Below are 25538 nucleotides of genomic sequence, written 5' to 3' on the forward strand. Positions count from 1 at the left end.
CATGCACCAAAGCACAGACCATGTACAGGCACTTGGCTGAACACTTGGGGCACGAAGACAAGTGGGACGAGGATCTCGAAGCCATGCAACACAGCTTGCAACCATTAGGATTTGAAGTGCGATCGTGCCATGATGAAAGAAGTGGCATAGTCTTTCTTGTGCTGATAAACACGAAATCCGACGCGCTTGCTCAAGTCGCTACGCCGTACACAGCCTCTGAGCTGCAATACATCAAGACCCTCGTACGTTGCTGATGTAACGAAGCAACGCTAACAACAATCCAGATCCACGCGATTTTTCATGCCAATGATAATCAGTATGCACTGTCTTCGACGCAGGCATTGCAGCTTGCAATGCAATCGCAACCTGTGCCACTGACGAAACATGCAGCCTCACAGCTGCTTGAGAATCTCGAACGACGCGGATGGCTCCACCTCTCGCGGACAATTGGTGCATATTCTCTAACTCTGCGTGCCTTGCATGAACTAGACACGTACATCCGAACTGAGTTGGAGGACTGTGTGCTGGAATGTCTCACATGTTACGCTATCGTAACCCAAGGCGAACGGTGTTCCACGCCGGCGTGCCGTGGTGCCGTGCATACATCATGTGTTGACGCGTATCGAGCCGGCCATGCGACGTGCACAGTCTGCGGCCAAGCGTGGCAGACCGTGCCAGTTGGCGTCATCAGCACCAGCACTAGGGACGAAACTACTCCAATACCAGAGGAACCAGTTGAATGATATTGTATATGGATGGGGCGGATTCTATGAAACTCTGAATCCCCCAAAATACCATCTCTCTACAAATTCGAACGCTCACGCACCACCTTGTCAATCCACATCGCAATGTATTCCACATTGGCTGGGTTGAAGCCTGACATGCTCACACGCCCAGTGCGCATGAGGTAAATATGACCCTCCTTGACGAGTCGGTCACATTGACTCTCGTTAAGGCCGAGGTACGAAAACATGCCGGTCTGCGTCTTGATGTGGTCCCAAGTCCCAGGGGTCTGGAACTTTTGTGTGAGCAGATCGTACAGCTTCTCACGCATGCCGATGATACGGTGGGACATGGTGGTAATGTTCCTGTCCCATTCAGCACGCAATTTGGGCTCTGTCAAGATCTTGGCGACAATGCGCGCACCAAAGGCAGGCATCGTACTGTTCTCGCGCCGGGTAATTATGTTGAGCTGGCTCTGTACGGCCTCAGCCTGCTTGGATGAGCCAGTCATCACGTGCAATGCACCGACACGCTCGCCGTACAGACCAGCGTTCTTGGCAAAGCTCTGGCACACGAGCATGGCAATGTCGCCACGAGATGCGAATAGACGCACAGCAAATGCGTCTTTGGCTGGATCGCCAGAAGCAAAGCCCTGGTATGCCGAATCAAAGAACGCAAACAACTTCTTCGACGCGAACAGTTCGGCAAGCTTGGTCCATTGCTCTTCGGTTGGGTCGACACCTGTCGGATTGTGGGCACATGCATGAAGGAGGACAACGGAGCCATCCTCCGCTTGCGAAAGTTCCTTGTACATACCGTCGAAGTCAAGCGAGCGTGTCTGTGGGTTGTAGTATGTGTACTTGACCGTCTCGAGATTCGCAGCGCCCAAAATAGCAAAGTGGTTCGGCCAAGACGGGTCCGACACGTAGATCTGCTTCTTACCGCTCGGGAACGGATAGAAATCGTGCAGAAATTCAGCACCCAGATGATTTGCGCCTGAGCCACTGATGGTTTGATTCGACACGACACGGTTCTCCTTAATACATGCGGCGTCATCGCCAAACATGAGTTTGGCAGCCGAGCTTACGAAAGGTGCAAAGCCCGGAATCGGGAGGTATTCATGATTCCAGTTAGGATCGTTGAGAAGCTCTTCTCTGGCCATTCGTACAGCAGGCAAGACCCACGGCTTGCCTTGCTCGTCTCGGTAGGCACCGACGCCCAGATTCGCCTTCTTTTCGGACGCGTCATTCGCATAGCCCGAGCTGAGAGCCAGGATCGAATCTCCAGGAGCTTTGGGAATTTCGCTCCACAGCTTGTCGAGGGATGGTGCACTAGATGACATGGTCATGATGTTTTCTCGCTATGGTAAACGAGGCAAGAAGAGGTGTGTCAGGCTCGACTTTCATCATATATAACCCACCCACCCCACCCCATCCCAGCCGAACCCCGCCTACGCCTCAATTTCCCACACCTATCTTTTGGTGAGTCAGACGAAACGCCAGCAAGAGAAATCATTACATAATCGAGTCTAGAACCGATGTAATCTTAGATTTGTCTTCACAGATGCAGGGCTCACAAGTGCTATTGGCCCAGGGCTATTTTGGTTGGTGCATGACTAGTCTCCACAACTAGCGCACGTACCCATCGCTGCCATATCACGAAAGTACATTCACACACACACAGGTTCTGATCTCCATTTCCTTATCGAGTGAATCAAATAGGAAAGAAACAGAATCAACTGTGCAATACATATTGGGTTAGACTGCAGAGCTAAATGACATGGAACTACTTGAGGCAATGAAGAAACTGGACTTTTATTATCGCGCAATAAACTGTACACAACTCAATCAATATAGCACAGGGTATGAAAATGATCGAAAACGACGACAGAAACATCCATATGACAAATGAAGAAGGAAAAAAATGTAAATCGTTAGTGCGCGAGGCCACGAGTTCCAGCGGTGCGCTCGCTCTCGAGTTTTTGCTTGTTGGCCGTAAAAGCAGCATTCCTGACTTGCTCTTGTTTGGCGCAATTGTGTGTTTCCGGCAGACGATGTCTTCCACAAAACTTCAGGGTGCAGTGTGGACATTCACCGACAATCTGAATAGCAGCATCCCGACAATGCTGCTCTGTACCAGAGCCAAACTGGCAGCGCTTCTTCGCGCCACCGCGTAGACGTAGCACCAAGTGAAGAGTGCTCTCTTTTTGAATATTATAGTCGCTTAGTGTGCGACCATCTTCAAGCTGTTTACCGGCGAAAATAAGGCGTTGTTGATCAGGCGGGATGCCTTCCTTGTCCTGAATTTTGGCCTTGACGTTGTCGATGGTGTCGCTACTTTCGACTTCGAGCGTGATGGTTTTCCCCGTGAGGGTTTTCACAAAAATCTGCATGAAGGAAAAAAATACGTTGGCTTGTGTGTAAGAAGCAGAACCAGTTGAAAATCCAGCGCGAGGTCTCTATCGAGTGCGATAGAGAGGATCAAGAACGAAGACTCAACGTCTACCGATTGCCAGTGCTGTCTATATAGTCGCCACGGGCGATTGTGGAGGTGGCGCAGTGCAGAAAAAAAAAAGGCCACGCAAGCGGGTGATCGAACATTTAAGAACTAGCTGGTGACGTGTATGCAGCTCGGCCATTGGCCGATAAATGGGCATCTGGCATGTTTCCCCATGTAGATTTATCCACATGATTGACTTCGTTCTGTGCCGCGCGCCAAGCATCACGGTTCTGGCAGAATAACACGCACGTAAGCATCTATCTCGTGGTGCACGTTGAAACTTCGCGAGTCATAGTATGACTCAATGAAGCGCAGACGGTCGCACGTACCTTGATACAGAAAGCTCGATGCATCCGAGCCATGTCGAGCATGAGTTGCTTTAGATCCTGGACTTTGAGGCGCTGGAACCTGTCTAGAGAAGCTTGGATCGTCCTGTTCACGTAGTCCAAGTCCTTTTTAGTTAGTTCAATAGCCTCCTGAAGCTGCAGAACAGTTAGTATCATATGCTCACGAGGCGAGTGAAGACGTACATGCACGACTTCTTCACGAAGACGAGAAATGGAATTTTGCCGTGATCTGTCGGAATCTAGGTCCATGACGCTCGCAAAGCGGCTCTTGAATGAACCAAATAACCCGTGGCGTTGTGTCGACGGCGCAGGCATTCGTTCCCGCCCTTCTGTGAACAAAGAGGCTGCGCTGCCCGTGCCAGGTGTTGCCTTTGGAGGAGAAGAAGAGAGGGAATTTTTTGCAAGCTCAGTCGTCCAAGGAGATGTGTCGAGATTCGCTGGCTGCTGAGGATGAGGATCGCGAGTTTCTGGACTAACATCAGCGTCCTGTTGGGTGTGATGCTGTTCCTCAGCCTGATCGTCGTTGTCATCGTCTTCGGACTCGGCAGCACGAGCAAAGACAGATTGCTGCTGAATCGATTTCTGCCGATTCGCCCGCGCGCCAGAAATGAGACCTGTGCCGCCGTTCTCAAGGGCCATATTCAGGCGTGCAGCTTGAGCTTCATCCCGCTCATGATCTGCTAGGCGTTGATGTTTGTCCGCCAACAAGTCCTGGGCGACCTCGAGTTGCTGGTGCTTGAGATGCCGCCACAAAAGACATTTGTTCAAGATGGCTGCAAACTGGGTATACTCATTCACAGGTTCGCTTACACGAGCTTCCCACTCGCGCATCATTTCTGACAACGACACATACATAGCATCAACGGCCTGACCCGTTCGTTCCATGGCATGTGCAAGCCCACTCGCTTCAGCGAGGCTCTGTGTATTGAGCAAAGCGCCCAAGTCGGCATAGTCCGTGGCGATGTCAGTCCAGCGATGAAGGAGTCGACGATTTGCAGGCTCAAGCGTCGACGACAAGAGTGTCTGAAAGCGATTGGTAAAGGCCTCGGCTTCTTGGAAGTGGGCGTTGGGTGCAGCAAGCTTCAATGGCGCAGACGGCGTCGGCAGATATGCATACGAGGCCGGCGCGTCGGGGTCGGCGGGATTTTGTGGGGGCGCATTCAGGTTGTTCCTAGGCAGCAAAGTCAAAGGCGGTGAATGAGCAATTTCGTGCCAAGTATAGCGAGCTTCGAGGAAGCGGCGGAACACCATGTCGATCCGCAAGACGGGATGCACGTCGAGACGCTGGAGAAAGCGTTCCAACATGCGCTTCCGACGAGCAATGAGCGCAGGGTCGTTCTTGGCACGCCCTTGCTTCGTTGCGTAGTCTATGATGGTATGTTTCGAAGGTAAAGGAGGGATCAGGAGTGTTGGATGGAGCTTGACAAGGGCTTCTCTAAGAGCCTCGAATTCTGAGTACCTGCGTTTGGCTTCATGGCCCTGTGAGTCGCGAGTGCGTAAGTAACGAGCGTGCCGAGAGCATCAGGGTATACGTACAGGTGACGAGATAATGTAAGCCATATAGGAAGACTTGGAGAATTCGGTCGATGATATAGCGTCGACAATCTGCGTCGTCAGCTCGGTCGCTGGTAACACGTACATGAATTTTGCTCTTTTCATGGAGAGGTTGTTCATGTGTCGAGTCATCGCCATCATGCAAGGTAAGCTTCATTCCTACGTCTGAGTCGGACTTCGTCATAGTAGGAAATCGAGCGGAAAACCAGTCAAGGATACGCGCTCGCTCACGGTCGGGAGGAGCGTTGGTTTTTTGAATTCAACACGCCACAGCCAAGTGAGAACGTGCCAAGCGCGCGTTTGGAGCTGGGGCTGGCGTTGAGCAGGAATGAATGTGGAGAATGTCTCTATACCTGGCTGAAAGAAAAAGAACGCGTGGTGAGGGGGTTGGTGAGTGGGGGAAAAAAACAAAGGTGTGTGTCTCCAACGAAAATGATTGCGTCGGCGACGCAAGAATCTCGGTAGTGGTGGAAATTGGTTGTTTTTCTTGTGTATCAGCAGGCGAAGGAAACGCAGGTCAATTGGCTTCTTCTGTTGCACACGCCACGGGTGGTCCTGTAGGTAGACATGTCGCAAGAAGATCACTCGCTCGAGTTTGAGCTCAGTGGCTTCAGCGCTGGCGCTGGCGCCTTGGGCGGCACACTCGCGGACGAACTAGACAGTGCATTTCCAGGCCCTAGCTTGGCATCTGAGTTTGGGGAAGAGGGTATTGAGGGTGAGCTTAAGACCCTCAAGGACGAGCAAGGTGTACGGACACCGACGGAATCGAGAGTTGTTGTTGCGCCGGCCGCGGCACACAAAGTGGAAGACCATCCACAGCCAGAGGAGCCGGAGCAACGGGCCCCACCACATGACGGACGCGCTCACATGCCTCCCTCTGATACGTTGCTGGACAAGTGCGGCTCGCTGTGTACGGACATGGACGTGGTAATCGATGCATCGATGCTATGCGCACATGTATGGGAGAAGGAGAGAGAGGGAGATACGGGTGATGCAGCCATGAATGCGCTGCTGATTCAGCTGCAAGACGATGCGCAGGAACGCGGCACACTCTTGCACGAGCTCCGGCGGCAGGTACGACAGCTCGAGTTTCTTTGGGAGCGGCGGCGGCAGGAACTATCCGTGTACGAGGACGCGGCTGCCACACAGCGACAGGGCTGTGATGGCATCAAGAACCACAGCACACATGCGCAGGTCTTGGATGACATACGGCGCGTCTTTTGGAACGAAGCTGCCTTTTATGCATGTCTAGAGACGCCAGCTTGCTGCTTATGAGGATGAAGAGGGAGGTGTGTGAGCAAGTTCGACGGCCGCCTTGACAGAGGCAAGGAGCGCCGACAACTGGACACGCTCAGACGCATTCGTGCTGAGTCTGTACTCGATCTGTGCCATATGATCCAGAAGAAATACGCGCGCATGTGGTGGCAGTTCAAGAGAGAGAACAAGTGCATGCATACCCGTCAGCAAGTCTGTGAGGGCGAGCCCCTTTTCAACACGCAGCGTTTGGATGGCTGCAGAGGTGGGTGAGTGTGCGGTACCATCGTACGTACTTTGGAAGGCCGTCGTGAATTCCTGCTCCAACATGGCTTGGAATGCTGTCTCGATATCTTGTGGATGAGGATGCCCAGTGCATAGGTATACCGAGTCTTCGTCAATCATGTCGTTCGCTGCATGGCATGCTTGAAGGATGTTGAGGGCACGGCGCATATCGCCCTGACAAAGCTGCAGAATGGCATGCTTGGCCTTTGCGTCAATTTGGCAACTGCGTTGGGTGTGAGCAGGAACACGAAAAACAGGAACAAAAAAGTGGTCATAATACGTACTGTTCAGCCGCGATGACAGAGTCGATCTGGCGCTCGACTTGCACTCGGTCCAATGGCGAGAATCGGAAGCGAGTACACCGACTCTGGATCGCAGGAATAATCTTGTTGACATAGTTGCAAATAATACAAAAGCGCACATTGCGTGTGTATTGCTCCATGACTCGGCGCAAAGCTGCCTGAGCTGCTTGAGTCATGGCATCTGCCTCGTCGAGAATGACGAGTTTGAACGTATCCTTTTGCGTGCTAAAGACATTGCGTGTGCTTGCAAAAGCTTTGATTTGGCCACGCACAACGTCAATCCCACGATCATCAGATGCATTCAGCTAAACGACGTTAGAACATGATCCATGCATCCCAAAAGAGCCGCCCGCACGAATAGCAACACATACCTCGAGTACATTATTCCGGAATGACGCACCATATAGACGCGCAGCAAGAGCCATGATGGTCGATGTCTTCCCTGTACCAGGAGGCCCATAGAATAGCAGGTGCGGCAGTTGGTTCGCTGTGATGAACTTTTCCACTGTCATGTCAGCTGTGCGTCGCACAATCAATCGCGCGAGATGGTGGTTCTGGACCACCGCGGCGGAATGAATACGTACACGTTGCTGTGATGTGCTGATGAGACATGATCTGATCCAGCGAAGACGGACGATACTTTTCGACCCTGCATAGTCAATACGAGTTCTCAACATACCATGGCAGCAGGTCATGACTCGACGAGGCATCAGACGCATCGTCCAGCGACTTTGCTTTTCCTTTCACGTCCATGAGCGGGCACGTATGTAAATGCAGCGAGCGCGGCAGGCGAAGGAGGCAAGTGTGTATAGACTTTGATGGTCCAGGGCTCAAGCAACAAGTCTGTACTCAATCCCAAGTCGAGGGGGGGGGGAGTGACCTTGCCCTGACTTGGCAGACGCGCGAATGCTATGTATGAAAAAGACCACCCACCCCTAACTACAACCCACACCGCCCGATGAACGCGTAGAAGCACCCCCGATGATACATCCACACGCACGTGGACTAGCCAATCGCGTGCACGTATGGCGCCCACGACGTTTCATCCTCCAATTCCAACCAACACAAGTTCATGAGCACGAGCGGAGACGAAAGCAAGTCGGAGCTCGAGTTGGTCCATGCCGTCGACGCAGCATCCGGTATGTGCCACGAACATGCTTACACATAGATGCCGATGAATGTGTCGTGGCCATACATGCTCTGACTGCACTGTGGCAGAGTACCCATCAGGTACGTCGACAGGTCTTGTGTGTGAGTGGCTGAACTGACCGACGTCCCTGAGCAGGTGCATGATGTCGATGTCGCTGTCATGTCGTTACATCCATGCATGTCTAGCCTGCATGTGGGTGTGACAAATGCTGTGTTTGAAGCGCTTGAATCGCTCATTCAGATGGCACAGCCGCTTTCAACACGGAATATGCAAACGATCATCAAGACGTGTGTGCCTTTGGCGCTGCAGCGACTAGCGGATGTGCCGATCGCACAAGCATGGCTCTTGCACCTGTCGCGTATTGTGTTCAAGGATGTGTTGGGCTCCGCACGCATGCGTGAGGGCGACGCACCTCATTCTATGTGGGAACACACGATCCGCGATGCCGGCCTCGGTGCAACGTCGCCTCATGTGCGTGAACATACCCTCCAGCTTCTCGTTTCCCTACAGGATTGTCCACTTCCTCTTCAGACGCTGCTCCCTTTTCTTGTGGATGGCGTGCAAGATCCCGATGCGAATGTGCGTGCAGCAGCGAAAACAGCCATCAGCTCACTGTATGCACCGGCCGATCCCACCCTTCGATCGGAGCTGAAACTGACCCTGATGGAGCGTCATGTTCATGCCTCGACTTTTGATGAGATCATGCAGTCTGTTGTGGGACATACGTCTACGGCCGCGGATGCAGCGGACGCGCCAGCCACGCCCACACCAAGACGGACGATGACGACGGCGACGACAGAGTCGTCAACGTCATCGTCGCCATCGTTGACATTGTCCTCCAAGATGCCTGAACTGCCAGCCGAACTGGTTTCGGTCCCATCCGACGATATTCGACCTGTGCATATATTATCACACTATGATATGGAACACGCATTTTCCTCCGCTGCACAAGCGCTCGATGGCAAAGAAACAGAAACCAACTGGCAGCCACGAGAAAAGGCAATCATAACCATGCGCGGCATGCTCAAAGGCACTGTGCCTGATGAACTATCACATGCATTTCTTATGCATATTCGCAGTCTGCAGGAAGGAATCCTCAAAGCACTCGCAAGTTTACGAACGACCCTCGCTATGCATGCCATCGGGCTGATCCGACAACTGGCACTGACATTTGGTGCACATCTCGAACATACCCTGGACGCATTTCTAACGTCACTGATGCGCATGGCTGGCTTTACAAAGAAGATCGTGGCGACAGCGAGTCAACTCGCCGTGTCGACGATCCTTGCTTGTGCGAGCGTGCGACATTCGTACTGGCAACTTCTTTCTGCTGGCTTGCAAGACAAAAGCGCTGCAACGCGTGTATACATGTGCAAGCACCTTGGCGTGATTCTGCATGTGCATGGACAGAGGCGAGCGGACTTGGAGGCGCATCATGGTCTTGAGATGATGATGCAGTGCTTAGGTCGCGCACTGGGTGATCCAAGCGCGGAAGTTCGCTCTGCTGCACGCGACGTGTTTTTTCCATTCCACAACATGTACCGCGCTGAAGCCGAGCAGGTCTTGATGTCGTGTGCGCCTGCGACTCGAAAGCAGGTAGCAGCGAGTCTTGAGCATGTGCCATCGCTGCGACGTACTCCAACACGAGCTGGCCCAACACGAGCCATCGTAGCTGCCAAGCGCGCAGCTATGCATCAGCAGCAGCAGCAGCAACAACAACAACAACAACAGCAGCAGCAGCAGCAGCAGCAGCAAGAAGAAGAAGAACAAGAAGAAAAAGATCAACAACAACCACAACAAATGCAGTTGCAACCACCCGACGCACTGCATCAACAGACACATGATGCGGCCATGGCGGAACGGATGCGCATGCCTCGCGAATCGTTGTGGCATCCAAGTCTGGTCGATGGACCTGACGCGTCTACAGACTTGTTGCATTCTGACGTGCCATGGAGCCGCAATACAGCAGATGATAGCGTAGCCCGCGACAGAGCGCAGGATGATGAAGGTGATATCACAGCCATGCTTCACGGACTTGGGATTCAGTCAGAGAACCATACACCGAAGCAAATGGGGATCCATTCGAACACGGACACTTTCAAGACAGCAACACCTTCGTCACCCTCTTCCTCCTCGTCAAACACGCCAAGAAAAGCGTCATTCTTGGCGAGTACGCCGACGATGTCTTCGCATGTGCCTGAAACACCGACGCCTGCAAAAGTGCCGGCATGCACGGCCTCACCATCAGCCACACCGACGCTCTCGACGCGCACGATGCCCTCGCTTGTTTCGAGTCTCACGCAGCCGCCTACGGCAACGCTATGGTTCCTGACAAGGTGCGCTAGCGCTTTGCAAATGTGGAGCAATGAATCCGTGGAGGCACTATCATGGGATGAGATGCTGGCACAATTTGTGGCGGGGCGCGCATCAACGGCTGTGTTATGCAGAATCGCGCACGATCTCGACGCGTCAGCGTCTATTTCGTCTGAGGATGTGGCAAAAATGCTCGCCGTTCTGTCGACCACATACGTGACAGAGACGACGAATGAGGTGCGATGGATCCTGGGACTTTGTATATTGCATCGCTTGGCTCGTGCTGCATGCGCCGAAGAAGTGCATGAAGGCACATGGCTTGCACTCGTGTTGCAAGTCCCGGCGACAGTGGTCCATGATCACGCTACATTGGCCATGGGTGCAGGCCGCTCTATGGTGGAAACGTGGAGCGAGCTGACACAGTCACGAAAGCCATGCGCCCGCATTCTGGAGACTGAGTGTGCGTCTGAGCGACATGACGAGGGCGAGAAAGGAAAGGATCTTAGGTCAAATATGGAACGTGGAGTCGGTGGGTCACAAAATCAGGCAAAGCTGGCATTGACTCTTTATGCCATCGAGCGCGCGCTTGCGCGTGTGGCGCCGCCAGTCCTGGAAGAAGAACTCCATGTGACGGTTCCGCTTGTACACAGCACGCTCCGCGATCCACATGCACCTGTGCGCCGTGCATGTGTTTGCATGCTTGTGCACGCATACGCAAGGTTGGCCGATAAAGACCAATTCCGCCGCATATATGCACCATTAAGTGCGGGAGAAGAGCGGCTTATTTTGGTACGTTGGACAGCCCAAAGCAGCTGCGAAGCCATAGCGCAGTGGTCGGACAATGGCAAACATAAGCCGGCAGGGACTAACATACGCGCAGCACTATGTGGAACGAGGGCAGCTTACGTAGACGCAGCAGCAGACATGAGCGAGAGAGGCCTGACTAGAGGCTTGGATGTATGATGAGAGGATCTATGTATGAGGAAACGTAGAGCGACAGTGCGGCCATAGGAAGCAGGGGAAGAGGGGCTCGAGGAAGACGTGGTGCCCTTCGATTCGAAGATTGAGTGTGGAGGTCGTTCTACGTCGTCGTAGACTGAACGTCTGGCTGGCCGGCCGTTGTGCGCAAGCTAATGAAAGATGGGCCTACCAGGCTGCCACAACTTGTGCGCACAGGGTGCCCTGTGTGTGGGGGGGGGGGTGGCGGCACATTTCTTTGGCATTGGCTGCTTCGCTGGCTGCTTTCCTTCTTAGGACGCCATAGGAGCGGCGTTGGGATTCTGTGGCTTGGGATCCAGCTTCGTTCGAGAGCGTCGATTTTGCAGGCAGATCGATGGAGCGACGCCCCCAACGTGTCGCCTGACAGATTGACGCCCGAGACACGCACATCTTCAACAGAAGCTAGCAATTCTTCCACACTCTCTAATAACAATAATAAGGCGTCCTCAGGGCGTGGCAAATCGACGTGGCCTGAGCACAAGAAACGAAGGAATAGTAGTAGTGGCAGCAGCACCAACAACAACAACAACAACAACAATACCGACAACGATAACCACACTCGTGAACCACATCACAAGCGAATTTATCGACGAGACAAACACCAACAGCCACGCGCCTTGATGCCGCCCAAAGAGTCAAACCGGCGTAAAAACGCTAGCCGAGAGCATCGGATCGAACATCACCAACAACCACATCACCATCATAACGATCTTGACGACTGGCTCGAAGACGAGGAAATGGATGAATCTGAGTCGATCAGCATGGATGATGTTGTTGACGACGAGGACGACGAAGAGAACGACGAAGAGTTGGATCCTGACATGCTTGGCGGCGAATTAGGTCTGAATCTTCAAAGTATGCGCGGGCTTTTCGATGGCGGTGCATCGCATCGATTTCGCGAGCTGCACAAAGCGGCTTCGGCGCTCTGCGCATGACGCGCCGACTCGATTGCTGGTGCTACAAGAGCTCTCTGAGGCACTCAGCGTTGCGACAGAGGATGTCTTTCTGGGTGCATTTCCTCTGGATGCGCTAGTCGTGGAATTACTCTGGACACTTGGTGGCCCTGAGCCAAAAGACCACCTTGTGTCGGACCGCCGTGCTCCCGACGACGACAATGATGATGACCTCGCAGCTGTCCTGGCGAGCACGGCACATGACGCTGGTGAGAGCGAGGAGGCACAGATTTATGCGTGTCGATGTATTGCGCACATGCTCGAAGCACTTCCCGAGTCTGCGCACTGCATAGTGCGTCGTGGCGCGGTGCGACTGCTTGTTGGGAAACTGCAGGAAATTGCATTTATTGACCTGGCCGAGCAGGTGCTCCAGACTCTCGAGAAGCTCTCGGCAACGCATGCCCCTGCGATTATCCGCGAGGGCGGCATGCTTGCTGTGTTGCAGTACCTAGACTTTTTCGGTATTTACGTGCAGCGTGTCGCCATGTCCACCGTGGCCAACTGCTGCCGTCACCTGACGCAGGCGACAGCAAAGCGCGCATTGGAGGTCGTGCCGATCGTCGGTCAGGTGCTGGGGTACTCGGACACGCGTCTCGTTGAGTCGGCTTGCCGCTGTGTGTGCTTGATGACACAAAAAATGGCCGAGGACGAACAAGCACTCGAGCAGCTCATGTCGCACTTGCTGCCAGCCGTGTGTGCGCTTCTCGAACGCGGCCTTGGCAACGAGACAAATAGCCTGCCGACCTTGCCGAACGACCTATACACGGATGTGCTTGACGCTCTGGGTCAGGCAGCACGCATCAGCACGTCGCTTGTACACAGTCTCGTGGAACACCATCTCGTCAGCACACTCTTCGTCCTGTTGACGGGAGCGCCGGACCCCACTGTTGTTGTGCCCCAATCGGCGCTTCTTCAGAACTTTGCGATGCACTCGCCGGTGCAGATCCAAGCGGCCGTGAGCCTTTTGCAAGATGTGCTCCCACCACTCCCGCAGGACGGCATCTTTGATGCTCGTGCTTACAGTGAGAAAGCATACATGCAGAAATGGCGCCGCGCTGAGCGTGCAGGATGTAAAATAGGCGAGCTCGACCCATCGCTCGACGATGCACCCGTTCGTCGACAGAGCGCATCAGCGTTGAAGCGGCAGCGAGCAGCAGAGACGCGAGCCGAGGCTCAGCGTGCTTGGCCACACTTTTTCGAGCGCTACATGGCACAATTGGTACCAGTGTTTCTCTGTCTGTACACAGCAAGTGGCTCGTTGCAATTGCGAGAAACCATCCTCACTGCGATCCTACGCGTACTATACTATGCTGATGCAGCGACCCTCGATGGTCAGCTTGACAAGCGCGCGTTTGCTAGCTTCTTGGCAGGTGTTCTGGCATCGCAGGAGCATGTGATCTGTGTGGATGCTGCTTTACAGGCCGTGGAGCTTCTCGTGTCTCGTATGCCGTTCTTGCCGCTTCTTCTGCGAGAAGGCGTCGTATGGCACGTCGAGCAACTGGCTAACGACGACGTGCGTGAACGCGACCGTCGCGCCGATAACCATGAAGAAGTTCCGTCCTCGTCGACGTCCTCGAACTCAGGATCCGCACCAGCGCCGCGATTCCGCTTCCGTGCTAAGCTCGTGCATGAACGTCTCAAGGCACTTCCGGAGGATGCAAACGTGGCTGCTGCACGGCGTATGGTGCATGATCTGGAGCAGCTAGCTGAGCGTGTGCTGTCCAGAAGCAACCTGTCAGGAGCGCTCCATGAGCTCGCCTCGATCATCCCACGCATCACGAGCTTCGAGCTGCACGTATCGGGACTCGTCGAGGCCCTGTATGAGTGTGTGACGGAGGATGCAGATGGCATCGACAGCGTGAACGGGCAGAGTAATGTCCAAGAACGTCGAGCCTTGCTTCGCTCCGCGCTTATGCCAGCGAAAGAGTCGCTCGTGGCGTGTTTGCATGCTAGTCTGAGCCGTCTCGAAGACCTGAATGTCAAGGCTCTTGGAGGCCCGTCATCGCTCACGAAGCATCTGAAATTGCGACTTGTGCCAGAAGAAACGACGGCGGAACGTCTTCCTCGGCCGTACCGCTCATTGACGGTTTCGATCCATGCCATCATGACTACACAGGCGCTACATGACTTCCTCAAGCCAAAGATCCAGCTGGCGCTATCGCCGAATAGTATGTCTGGCCTCTCGGGCATGTTGGCGGCGCTGGCTGCTGCTGCGGGGAGGCCAGATGACGTGCCTCGGAACGAGGACAACGCCGATGACGATGTGGATATGGCTGATGACCCGGCCGACGCTGCTGGTGACGACGTGGATGTGAGTGATGATGCAGACGTCATCACCGACAACGTCGCTGAGCACCACAATAATAACACGGCAGAAACGAGCCAGGAAAAGAATCTCGATGATGCTAGCGTAGACATGAGCGAAAGTGGCCATGGGGCGGACATTGAGCACACTGATGCACACGCCGCAAGCCAGAACAAGAACGAAAAATCCACTCATCAACGTGCAGGACCATCCTATGCATCAGCAGCTCAGTCGTCGAAAAGTGCTTGGCATTTGGCGTTCGAACTCAATGGGACACACCTACCACTTGATGCCACCCTTTACCGCTGTTTAGAGGAGCAGCGACTCAGCACCGGTGCTGCAGATATCCACACCGTCAAATACAAAATCGTGCCTGGTCCTCCTGCGGCACCAAGTCAGCGCTCAGAACATGTGCCGATGATCCTGCCTGCTCATGGCTTCCAACAGACGCTTCCAAATTGCATACCGAATGATGCGCCATACGCGCGCACGATGCAGCTGCTTGGAGCACTTCGGGATCTGTGGGAGAACGATCTAAGCGATGACGTATTCGTCAATACAAAACTCTCAGCAAAACTTGCTCAGCAGCTTGAGGAGCCTCTTGTACTCGCAAGTGGCTGCCTGCCCGCTTGGGCAGTGGAACTGCCACTGATGCAATCATTTCTTTTCACATTCGACAGCCGGCTCAGATACGTGCAGATGACTGCTATGGGATACGCACGTCTTCTGAGTCAGTGCGACAAGACCCATATGGACGACTTGCTTACGGCCATGTCTCGGCTGCCACGACAAAAAGTGCGTATTTCCCGCGCGAATCTACTTGCATCGGCCGTGAAAGTGCTTGAGTTGTACGCAAAAGGCTCTTCGATTCTCGAGATCGAGTATTTCGACGAAGTCGGCTCAGGCCTTGGCCCTACGCTCGAATTTTACGCCCTCGTGTCACGCGAGTTCCAACTCGCATCACTGCAAATGTGGCGCAACAGCAATGGCGCTAGTAAAGGGTACGTGCCTGCAGGCCAAGGCCTCTTCCCAGCGCCCATTGACGACACGGACCCACTCAAGAACAAGGTCGTGCCTCTCTTTTACACACTTGGCCAGTTTGTGGCAAAGTCGCTTCTCGACTCTCGCATCATCGACGTGCCATTCCACCCCTTGTTCTGGCGCGCGGTCCTGGCACGTCGTGTGCCTTGCACTCTCGAGATACTTGGTATAATCGACCCAACACTTAGTCGCTCTCTTCGTGCTCTGCTGAGCATGCCATCGGCCGACCTCGACGCCCTCGGCATGGATTTCTCTATGCCTGGAAATGAGCGGATCCTGCCTAGTGCATCAGACACTAATGATACTCGCGTGACTGCCAGCAATGTCAATACGTACGTTCAAGCAGTCTTGGACATGTCTCTACGCGATGGTATTAGCCAACAAATCACTGCGTTCCGACAAGGATTCGACAGTGTGATGCCGTTAAGGTCGCTTAACGTCTTTCATTCAAAGGAGCTCGTCGCCCTGTTTGGCCAGAGCAACGAAGATTGGGATGAGTCGACACTCTTCCGCACCATCGTGCCGGATCATGGTTTTTCCGGCGACTCGACACCGTTCCGAGACCTCGTCTGCATCCTATCCCAGCTGACGAAAGAAGAGCGCCGCACGTTCGTGCAGTGGCTTACAGGCTCGCCACGCCTTCCCTTAGGAGGTTTCGCTGCACTGCAGCCGCCGTTCACGGTCGTTCGTCGTCAGCACGAAGCGCCTCTGAAGCCAGACGACTATCTGCCGAGTGTTATGACATGCGTAAACTATCTTAAGCTCCCATGCTACTCGAACCGTGAAGTCATGAAGTCACGCTTGTTCACGGCCATGCATGAGGGACTGACAAGTTTCTATCTGTCATAGAAGAGAAAAAGCTTGAGTAGAAACGAATGAATAAACGAATAAATAGTGATGACCATACATGCAATGATCAAGCTGTCGGAATTGGCACGACATGGTGCCCCACTCCTACTAAAAGCACATCGTACGGGCCTACACGACGAGGAAGCCAATCAATACTTTGCACGCCATATGCGGTTGGCAACGTCGCCGAGTCGTCATGGCCTGTCGCGTCGAGCGACACGGAGCCACCACGCAACGGCGTCTGTCGGTGCACATCGACAGCCCGTGGACTTGAGGGAAAAGCTGAATCAAATATATACACCGCAGCAGTGCTTCCAGCAAGACCAGATGTGCTTGTCGAATAGCCGCTGTGTGCCAGTACATGATGTGAGAGTGTAGAGACAAACACTGCAAACAGGCGTGAATTCGTGGGACAGAATCGAAACCCTCCGTATCCTGTAGCACTCGTTTGGTGCAACTGACCACTGGCCACCGGCACATGGCCCATGCTCATATTCCATACACTCCAACGCGTGCCGAGCAACGCTCCTACAATATCCGCATCTTGTGATTGCCATGCAGCTGCTCCCTGTGCATCATATCCCTGTGTCGCATGGAGTCCCACAGTCATGGGTTCATGAAACGACGCTGTCGTGCGCAGTTCTTCTCTGGATGCGAGCCAGTCAATACAATAGCCTACCCCACCGCTCTCAAAAGCTAGCAGTAATTTGGGCATTTTTGTATGGAAGGCCACACTCAACACAGCACTGTCCAGATAGTGTGTTTGACATGTGGCCGAGTCAGAACTATTTTCTGGCTCCAAATTCCACACCTGCACTGCGCCGTCCGCACACGCTGTGGCGACGAACGATTCATATCCTGATGAGCCACACCATGCAACATCGAGGACACGCGCATGTAAGTCGGCCACTTTTTTATGTGATGTAGGAACGTCTTCATCAGAACTTGCTGTCAGCAGACGTAATTCGTCGACATCCGTTGCCACCAGGATCTCGATCTGCCACGAATCTGCATCATCTGAGTCACGAATACAGCGCGTGCTTGGACTCCATGCGGCGCTTGTGATGCGGCAGCCAAGAAAAAATGACGTTACTGGGCGGAACAACACGCTCGGTGGATCATGTTGACCATGTGTGTCGTAAACATGCACAGACGTGTCCGTCGCTAAAGGTGAGAACGTTTTGACATACCAAATAGGCATAGGGTGCGTCCAAGCGGTGAATAACAGCAGCGAACTAAAGAAATCGGTTCATCAAGCTGCACAGCAGGTTGCCACGCCCCATTTCGGCTCTGCAGAGGTACCGCCATAACGATGGACCGCTAAGCGTTAGTAGATGAGTTGTTGTTAAGTGGAGGCTACTGAATTTTCATTCTCTGGTACAGCCAGGCCATCCAAAATTGGTCTACTTTTTGTTAAACGGCAGGCGTCGACCACGGCGTGGGGGTCCAATCCCGGGCATAGCTATCCCATCTCGATTAGTGGACCCGCGGATCGATGGACCAGGATTGCGCTTAAATCGTTTCAACTCATTAGCTTCTTCGTCTGCAGCTCTCTGTCTGTCACGTTCAAACTCAGTCTCAATTTCAACAAGGCGACTAAGCTGTGTATCGCGACCACGACGACTAGAGGCTGCGAGTGCATTGGTTTCTCGGATAGAATAAAAGACGCTGCTTGTCAGTTTATAGATACGTACGCGCCGAGTTCTGCAAGCCAATATGGATCCACAGCGGTCACAATCCCCATGTACTCTTTTGAAGTGAGCGTCAGCTCATGGTATACGACATAATCTGGCGTGTATCCCAGCCCATACAATGCACTAGTCGGATGCAAGTGCATAGGCACTCCTGTGCGACAGTTGACATATTCTCCAACGCCCTTGACTCGTGCTGCTTGATGAAAATATCCCGACGTTATGCATTTGCGAATCACGTCCCAATCTGTCCCGCAACTCACAATAGGAAGCTTTTGAGCACGAAGAATGTCCTCTAACTGAGCGCGAACTTCGCGCGCTTTGCGAAGTAATTTGGCATGCAAGAAATGCCTGTTGCACCAGCCGTCGCGGAAACCATTGTTTCGCCATTGCGAGTAAACATGCAACAGCGTCAAGTGATCACTCTCTGCAACATAAAATCTTTCTCTCGCTGTATCACTCTCCTCCTGACGCTCCTTAGGCCGATAAAAAACTGTTGGAACGCTCAACATACTCACGATTGTAAGCATCTCTTCGGAGCACTTATACTCGGTGCTCATAATAAGAATTTTCGCCAGGCTTGGCTCCATAGGAAATTCGCTCATCTTGTGACCAAGCGGGGTCAGGTTGCCGACATTGTCTAACGCACCAAGGACCCACAACTGATACATGCTCGTGATGATATTGTCCTGTGGCGGGGGGTCCATGAAGTCAAATTCGAGCAAATTTTTGACGCCTAATGACTTAAGAAGTAGGACAGTGTTTGCCAAATTAGTTCGTTGGATTTCAGGGATCGTGCTGGGAAACATTTCATTGTGGAAAGCCACCTCCGTATAAAGACGGTATGCAATACCTGAGCCAGTGCGTCCCGCGCGACCTGAGCGCTGGGATGCATTAGCTTGACTGATAGGCATGATTTGGAGTGAATCCATGCCCACTTTCGGGTTGTATAATTTTAGTTTACTGAATCCTGAATCAACCACGTACATTATACCATCAACGGTCAAGGACGTCTCGGCAATGTTTGTGGCAACTACACATTTCCTCTCGCCATTTTCTGATGGCTCGAAAATCCGTGCTTGGAGGTCTGCCGGCATTTGTGAATAAATTGGCAGCATCAATAGAGGCTGAGCGCCTTCCAGCTGACTCAGGCGCTCAAGTGCCACTTCACATGTAACCTCAATGTCTTCTTGACCAGTCATGAACGCTAGAATATCGCCTTTTCCTTGGGAAAGATGAATGGTCAATATCTGTTTCACCGTACTCTCAACGTAATCTTCACAGGGCGTCTTGCTAAATAACACGTCGACTGGAAACGTTCGCCCGGGGATTGTGAAAATTGGCACCGAACCAAAAAACTTCGAAAAGCCTTCTGCATTCATCGTAGCAGATGTCACGATTAGTTTCAAGTCGCGCCGTCGCGTCAGGACTTTCTTCAACAGACCCATGAGTACGTCTGTACTGAGGCTTCTCTCGTGAGCCTCGTCAAGAATAATAGCAGAGTACCTGTCCAGATCATGTTCTGTCAAGGACTCTCTTAACATCACACCGTCTGTCATGTATTTGATCTTGGTGTCTTTCGATGTACAATCCTCAAAACGAATAGAATATCCCACAGTGCCACCCAGCGGGCATTCCATTTCTTCACTGACGCGCTTGGCCACACTCATAGCAGCCACACGTCGAGGTTGTGTGCATCCAACAATACCGTATTCTGTATAGCCGTCTTCGTGCAAAAATTGACAAAGCTGCGTCGTTTTCCCGCTACCTGTCTCGCCAATAACAACCACGACTTGGTTCTCGCCAATCACTCGCATTAATTCTTCACGACACGCAAATGCAGGAAGGTACTGTCTTTGCTCGCGAAGACTTTTGTTTCGACTGAAGGCACTTGCGCCTCGTCCTCTTTTAAGATGGGATGCAAACTTTGAATCACCTTTGCCATCGTCTTGCGATGGATCAATTTTGCTTTTGTCTTTGACGTCTTCATCATCATCATCCTTAACACCCATAATGTTACCAAGCTGTGTGCCTTTGAGGGAAGCTACGCGACCCGCCGCTTTTGCTCGCTCAGCTTGCTCCCGATGCTCTTTGACGAGGCGACTTCCCTTCATTGCAAATACAGCAAGGTCTGACGTTGGATCCCTCACCGGGTTCACCGGTGCGATCTGTTTCGTATAGACTGTCTTACCATCCAAAAACGGTGGTCGGAGATTATGCACTAGTAGATGAATGCGATTTTCATCATGATCGTCAAGATCATCTCGGACAGCTTGCCTGCCACCAACCCCACCTGATTGAAGACGACTCTTTTCCCATGCGTCCAAATCTACATTGTATTGAGCTTGACGCGCAGTCATACGTTGCTGACGTCTAGCAAGCACATTTGAAACTTGTCCGTGCATATCTTCATACTGTGCAAACGGATTGTGATCAGCGTCCCCCGCCACACCACCGTCGTCGTCCTGTAAATACCATTCACGATCGACCTCCAGGTCATCATCATCATCCCATCCTTCGTTATCCGACAAATCATCGTACTCTTGTTTACCCGATCTCTGAGCCGATTCATTCCCATATCTTTGGAATGGACCTCCCATCCTCGCTATGATTGTCTCAACTTCGCCCCACTTCGAATATAATATATGTTTTGAGATGGAGCATGAGCGCCTTCCACGTGGTATGAGTGCCTTGTGGAGAATGTTTAATACCTCCTGTATACGAAACGCGTCATCAGAGGGGTGAGCGCATTTCGTTTTCACCAATGCTGACAGTGCTTGACACGCAAGGTAATACTCTACCATTAGATGTAGATCCATCTATTGAGCTGGAGAACATCCAAGCTCTTCTTGAAGCGGACTTTGGAATTGCACCAGAGCATCAACTAATCTTGTTTCAGGGACGCGTTCTTTCTGATGTGTCCAAATCATTGTCTTCATTTGGAATCAAGGACGGTGATCTTTTGATCATCAAAGATAAACGATTAGAAAATCTCTCGGAAAAAACAAAGACTGAGGAGGATTCCGGTGTAGAAGGACCATCTTATATGGAAGAAATGCTTCGTCATCAAATTTTGCAATCTGCTTCTATTCAGAAAGATCTTCGTACTGTACGTTCAGCCGAATGAATCTAACCAAATACAGCGCAACCCTATGCTCCTGGAAGCTGCCTTCAAGTCATCACATGAGTTTTACCGAGTTCTAAGCGAACAACGCACTCAAATGGAACGGATGAATGCTGCTCATCAAGAACTCGTCAACTCTGACCCTTTCAACGTGGAGGCCCAGAAAAAGATCGAGGAGACTATACGCCAAGAGCGCGTAGCAGAAAACCTTGAACATGCAATTGAATACAGCCCTGAGAGTTTTGGAAATGTTTCGATGCTGTATGTAAACCTGAAGGTCAACGGCCATCCAATCAAGGCATTTGTCGATAGTGGCGCTCAAGCCACCATTATAAGTCCTGACTGTGCAACTCGCTGTGGGATCATGCGTCTTTTGGACACTCGTTTCGCCGGTGTTGCTTTAGGTGTTGGAACGGCCAAAATCTTGGGTCGTGTGCACAGCGCACAAATTCAGCTGGGTACTGATTTATTCTTACCTTGTTCATTTACTGTGCTTGAGGGCAAGAATGTTGACATGCTTTTTGGTCTAGACATGTTGAAACGCTACCAGGCCAGCATCGATTTGAAAAAAGGTGCTCTCATTATTCAAGATCGTGAAATCCCTTTCTTAGCTGAACATGAAATCCCGAAACAATTCCCTAGTCTGAACGAACTAACAGATGCTGGGAAGAAGACTATCGATGGAGATGGGCATGACAACACTGAACCTATCAGCTATGGAAACATGCAATCGGCGTATGGACATGCTTCAAGCCAAGAAATGAGTGGAGCAAAAGTTGAAGTCTCCAAGAACCAGCAGAACACAGAGAAAGGCATTTTCAACGAAACGGGAAAAAATCAGGAATTACGAGATATGCTCAATTTAGGAATTCCAGAACAAGAAGCGGAACAATTTTTAGAATTGAGCAACGGTAATTTAGATCTAGCAGTTAGCCTTTATTTTTCAAAATAACAATTTATTATTTTTTAAGCACGATAAAAATCATAGCAATTAAGTTTTTCTTATTACTATAATATTTAATTCATTTATATCACTAAAATTATTATATACGTATGATTTTGTTTTTAAAGTATTGTAACAATCGTACAAAATTTTATTACACGAGAATTAATTTTTATGTTTTGTTTTATCCCAAATTTCATTTTTAGAAATTTATACAACTTGTCTACATACTATAGTTCTTTTTAATCCAGCGCTTTCTGCTCGATTTATTTTCACTTTTTTAATTTCATCTTTTCTTGGCGGGTTTTTCCCATTCGGCCATTCACAATCGACTGGGAGTCCCCCTAATTGAGGCAGTGATATTCTCACAGTTGATTGGAGTGTTTCACTGTTGAAACGGACGTCCATGATATTTTGGGTTGCTGGAATTGGTTCGAGAAGAGCTTGTTCTTCCGGTGTGAAGAATGTAGTGTAGTCCGACCTTCCTTCGAAGTCATACTTTTGTTTCTTGCTCAAAGTCCTGTTGATGTATACCCACAACCAGTAGCGTGAAGAAGCACGTTCAATTTGCTTGACCCAATTGTCCATTTGGTCAAATTGTACCAAGAGCTGACTCATGGTCTCGAAATTGAATGGGTGATTTTCACCACTCAATTCAGCTTTCAATTGCCAATGGCAAGCTAAATCTGCGAATCTTCTCAAAGGGCTTGTCACTCGTACATACCCACCTCGGTAAAATGCATCCGAGTTTATATCGTTTTGCGGCATAGGACGTACTCCAAGCGCGTAGTGAATGCCCGGTTTGATGGATGAATTTCCTGTGGGCAAAAATACATCTTTAGATATTAATTTGCTCATTGCCATAGCGCCAGTTTCAGGGTTCTTAAGTTCATCGATAATAGCAAGCTCTGTATCACTGGGTTCAGGCTGAACGCGATATGGTAATGGTATATTGTGATCCAGACCGAAAGATCCAGCAACTCGCCCCGCCAAAATCATCATCTCACTAACCATAGTCTCTGAGGTAATTCCGCCTGGAATTTGATCGAATGTGCCCAGTCTTTCCGTATTTGTGTGGTCTGCGAAACGCAAACGAATTTCGGGAAAGCCTGTATAAAACTGCGGACGATCTAGCGTCTTGTCGGCAAGGATTGGGAGGGGTAGGGGGTAAATGCTCAAGTCACTGTGTGCATCAACTGCATTTAATGCCCGCCCAATATGGACACGACGTCTGTTAATGACAGATGCCAAAGAAGCAAGTAGGTGCAAATCGTCTTGAGCAGTAGCGTCTGAAACTTTGTGACGTCCAATATCTTCACGATCCAAAAACATCTCGTTGACTTGGTTATAGTTCAAAATTCTGATGTTGCCGACTTTGCCACGCCTAACATCATATGATGACACTTTACCAGAACTAGAGTCCACCAAAGCACTAAATGTCAGAACGTTTAAGGGAGTGTTTTTGCTTGAAAGACTCATTTTATGGTTTGTCACGTCCGTGGGAAGCATCGGCAACATGATTTCTGGAAAATAGACGCTAGAATACTTATGTCTAGCCGTTTGAGATAATGCGTGTTCAGGCCTCAACCAAGCAGTTGGATCAGCTATGTGTACATGAATCCAATACATTGCCGGGTCTTCAGTTGCTTCGACAGAGATACCATCGTCCAGTTCGAAAGAAGACGCAGAATCAATCACATAAACAGGTAAATTGTCAAAACAAAAACGAGGCTCATGTTCGTCGTGCAAATCCACGCCCTCGGTTTCACAGCTAGGCAATGCCCGTAAATTCTTGAGTTGGGTGTCGAGAGCGTTCGGATTTTCCCAGGGCGTCAGGGCTCCAACTCGAATTAGAAAATTAAACATCTGGGAATGCTGCAAATCGAATCCTGCCTGTGTTACATCAGTGTGCAATGTGGATATGTTTTTAGCACGTTGATCGGGAGCCATTATTCCTTCATTCTGCTTGGAATCAGCTGACACTACAATTGGGTGCAGTCTGACATTCACACCCAGCCGCTTAATTATATCCATGGCAATGCTGCCTGTAACATTTTCTTGAAGTTCCCGACGGTTTCCAAGACTAATTTTGAAAAACTCCAAGATCTCTTTGTCAGTATCGGACCAAATAAATTCACTAGCACCATCTAAGCCAGGCACACGTTCATCTGGTTCAGGTAGCGCATCGGCTTTAAGAGGGCGTTCATCGTGCCAAGCCATTACGTGGCGAGCTCTAGAGCAAAAGCCATTCAGCACTTGCTCAGCCTCATCAGCGAGCTCATTTGGTCGTTCAGATGTCAATGCGCGTACCCAACCAGATACGCGCTCTATGATCTTCTGATCTTGCGCCGGTCTGTACGTAAAGTGTTGACTGCGACGATGTGATATGGCATCGGCAAGGAATTGCACCGGATGACTCATTAGCAAGGTATGGATGGCAAACAACGTCGACACCCGTACATCGGCGAGCTGATTGTTTTCAGCGATGTACTGCTCGACAAGTTTCGTGGCCGTCAAGGTTCCAATCATGCCGGACTTCATTGCAGCAAGAGCAAGCTGTCGGATTTCTTGTTTACATGTATCGTGCGTTGTACAAGTATCCGTTGTATCGTAGGACGAAGGATCCTGAAGGAACAATGTGCGGAAAGTAGGATATACGCGTCTGGTTTCTCGGTCCATCCTGAGTTGCATATCACGGATCTTACGGCAAATGACTGCCCGTGCAGAGAAACGCGGCAAGTCAACTGGCTCTTCTTGAACAAAAGGTTCAGAATCCAACGTTGGTTTGTCTGAAGAAACCAGTGCGGACCGAGTGTGAGTTGCTGTAGCCAAGACGTAGTCCCATTTAAGTGGTGCGGCTGCCTCAGCTACAGATGCATCCACAAAATTTGGTACTTGAAACATGACATCGGTCGCACGAATTTGCTCAATTTGTCCAGTAGCTAAAACCATAATGTGAGATGCACCCTGACCTGCGCCAGACACTTCCTTGTCTTCAGGAATCGGAAGAATTACGCCAACATAAGTAATTGTAGACTTGCGTGCTTCAACGAAGTCTCCAGGTTGAACTTCGCTCGACACAGGCACATCCTTCCATGTATAGATTGGATCAATGTCCTTGGATAGTTTTTTTTCCTGTGTTTTTACAGCATCCCATTTTGTTGATGAAGCTAACGCGGGATAGCCTCTATTACGTCGATCCACAA

The 25538-nt window shown here is 51.1% G+C and overlaps 11 protein-coding genes across 11 annotated transcripts; 4 read left to right on the forward strand and 7 right to left on the reverse strand.

Annotated features, from left to right (window-relative positions):
- Positions 1-20: 20 nt before the first annotated feature.
- Positions 21-743, forward strand: MGL_3527 (uncharacterized protein; the record flags this gene model as incomplete). Its single annotated transcript, XM_001729440.1, has 2 exons — positions 21-242; positions 285-743. 2 exons carry the CDS (start codon positions 21-23, stop codon positions 741-743), a joined length of 681 nt encoding a protein of 226 aa, XP_001729492.1.
- Positions 744-802: 59 nt separating this feature from the next.
- MGL_3528 (uncharacterized protein) lies at positions 803-2071 on the reverse strand (the record flags this gene model as incomplete). Its single annotated transcript, XM_001729441.1, has 1 exon — positions 803-2071. The coding sequence occupies one exon, from the start codon at positions 2069-2071 to the stop codon at positions 803-805; it is 1269 nt and encodes a 422-aa protein (XP_001729493.1).
- Positions 2072-2656: 585 nt separating this feature from the next.
- On the reverse strand, positions 2657-3115 carry MGL_3529 (uncharacterized protein; the record flags this gene model as incomplete). Its single annotated transcript, XM_001729442.1, has 1 exon — positions 2657-3115. The coding sequence occupies one exon, from the start codon at positions 3113-3115 to the stop codon at positions 2657-2659; it is 459 nt and encodes a 152-aa protein (XP_001729494.1).
- Positions 3116-3323: 208 nt separating this feature from the next.
- Positions 3324-5307, reverse strand: MGL_3530 (uncharacterized protein; the record flags this gene model as incomplete). The annotated part of the gene is made up of 5 exons (XM_001729443.1): positions 3324-3452; positions 3552-3704; positions 3753-5048; positions 5106-5174; positions 5209-5307. 5 exons carry the CDS (start codon positions 5305-5307, stop codon positions 3324-3326), a joined length of 1746 nt encoding a protein of 581 aa, XP_001729495.1.
- Positions 5308-6392: 1085 nt separating this feature from the next.
- MGL_3531 (uncharacterized protein) lies at positions 6393-7717 on the reverse strand (the record flags this gene model as incomplete). The annotated part of the gene is made up of 6 exons (XM_001729444.1): positions 6393-6634; positions 6674-6885; positions 6947-7269; positions 7336-7469; positions 7549-7613; positions 7644-7717. The coding sequence occupies 6 exons, from the start codon at positions 7715-7717 to the stop codon at positions 6393-6395; spliced, it is 1050 nt and encodes a 349-aa protein (XP_001729496.1).
- A 574-nt stretch (positions 7718-8291) lies between these two features.
- On the forward strand, positions 8292-11390 carry MGL_3532 (uncharacterized protein; the record flags this gene model as incomplete). The annotated part of the gene is made up of 1 exon (XM_001729445.1): positions 8292-11390. One exon carries the CDS (start codon positions 8292-8294, stop codon positions 11388-11390), a length of 3099 nt encoding a protein of 1032 aa, XP_001729497.1.
- A 909-nt stretch (positions 11391-12299) lies between these two features.
- Positions 12300-16574, forward strand: MGL_3533 (uncharacterized protein; the record flags this gene model as incomplete). The annotated part of the gene is made up of 1 exon (XM_001729446.1): positions 12300-16574. One exon carries the CDS (start codon positions 12300-12302, stop codon positions 16572-16574), a length of 4275 nt encoding a protein of 1424 aa, XP_001729498.1.
- Positions 16575-16641: 67 nt separating this feature from the next.
- Positions 16642-17775, reverse strand: MGL_3534 (uncharacterized protein; the record flags this gene model as incomplete). Its single annotated transcript, XM_001729447.1, has 1 exon — positions 16642-17775. One exon carries the CDS (start codon positions 17773-17775, stop codon positions 16642-16644), a length of 1134 nt encoding a protein of 377 aa, XP_001729499.1.
- A 202-nt stretch (positions 17776-17977) lies between these two features.
- On the reverse strand, positions 17978-20865 carry MGL_3535 (uncharacterized protein; the record flags this gene model as incomplete). The annotated part of the gene is made up of 2 exons (XM_001729448.1): positions 17978-18242; positions 18269-20865. The coding sequence occupies 2 exons, from the start codon at positions 20863-20865 to the stop codon at positions 17978-17980; spliced, it is 2862 nt and encodes a 953-aa protein (XP_001729500.1).
- A 552-nt stretch (positions 20866-21417) lies between these two features.
- MGL_3536 (uncharacterized protein) lies at positions 21418-22341 on the forward strand (the record flags this gene model as incomplete). The annotated part of the gene is made up of 1 exon (XM_001729449.1): positions 21418-22341. The coding sequence occupies one exon, from the start codon at positions 21418-21420 to the stop codon at positions 22339-22341; it is 924 nt and encodes a 307-aa protein (XP_001729501.1).
- A 201-nt stretch (positions 22342-22542) lies between these two features.
- MGL_3537 (uncharacterized protein) lies at positions 22543-25236 on the reverse strand (the record flags this gene model as incomplete). The annotated part of the gene is made up of 1 exon (XM_001729450.1): positions 22543-25236. The coding sequence occupies one exon, from the start codon at positions 25234-25236 to the stop codon at positions 22543-22545; it is 2694 nt and encodes an 897-aa protein (XP_001729502.1).
- Between the last annotated feature and the right edge of the window lie 302 nt (positions 25237-25538).

The sequence above is a fragment of the Malassezia globosa genome (genome assembly GCF_000181695.2).
Source record: "Malassezia globosa CBS 7966 chromosome Unknown mgl_sf_9.1, whole genome shotgun sequence".
Taxonomy (NCBI): domain Eukaryota; kingdom Fungi; phylum Basidiomycota; class Malasseziomycetes; order Malasseziales; family Malasseziaceae; genus Malassezia; species Malassezia globosa.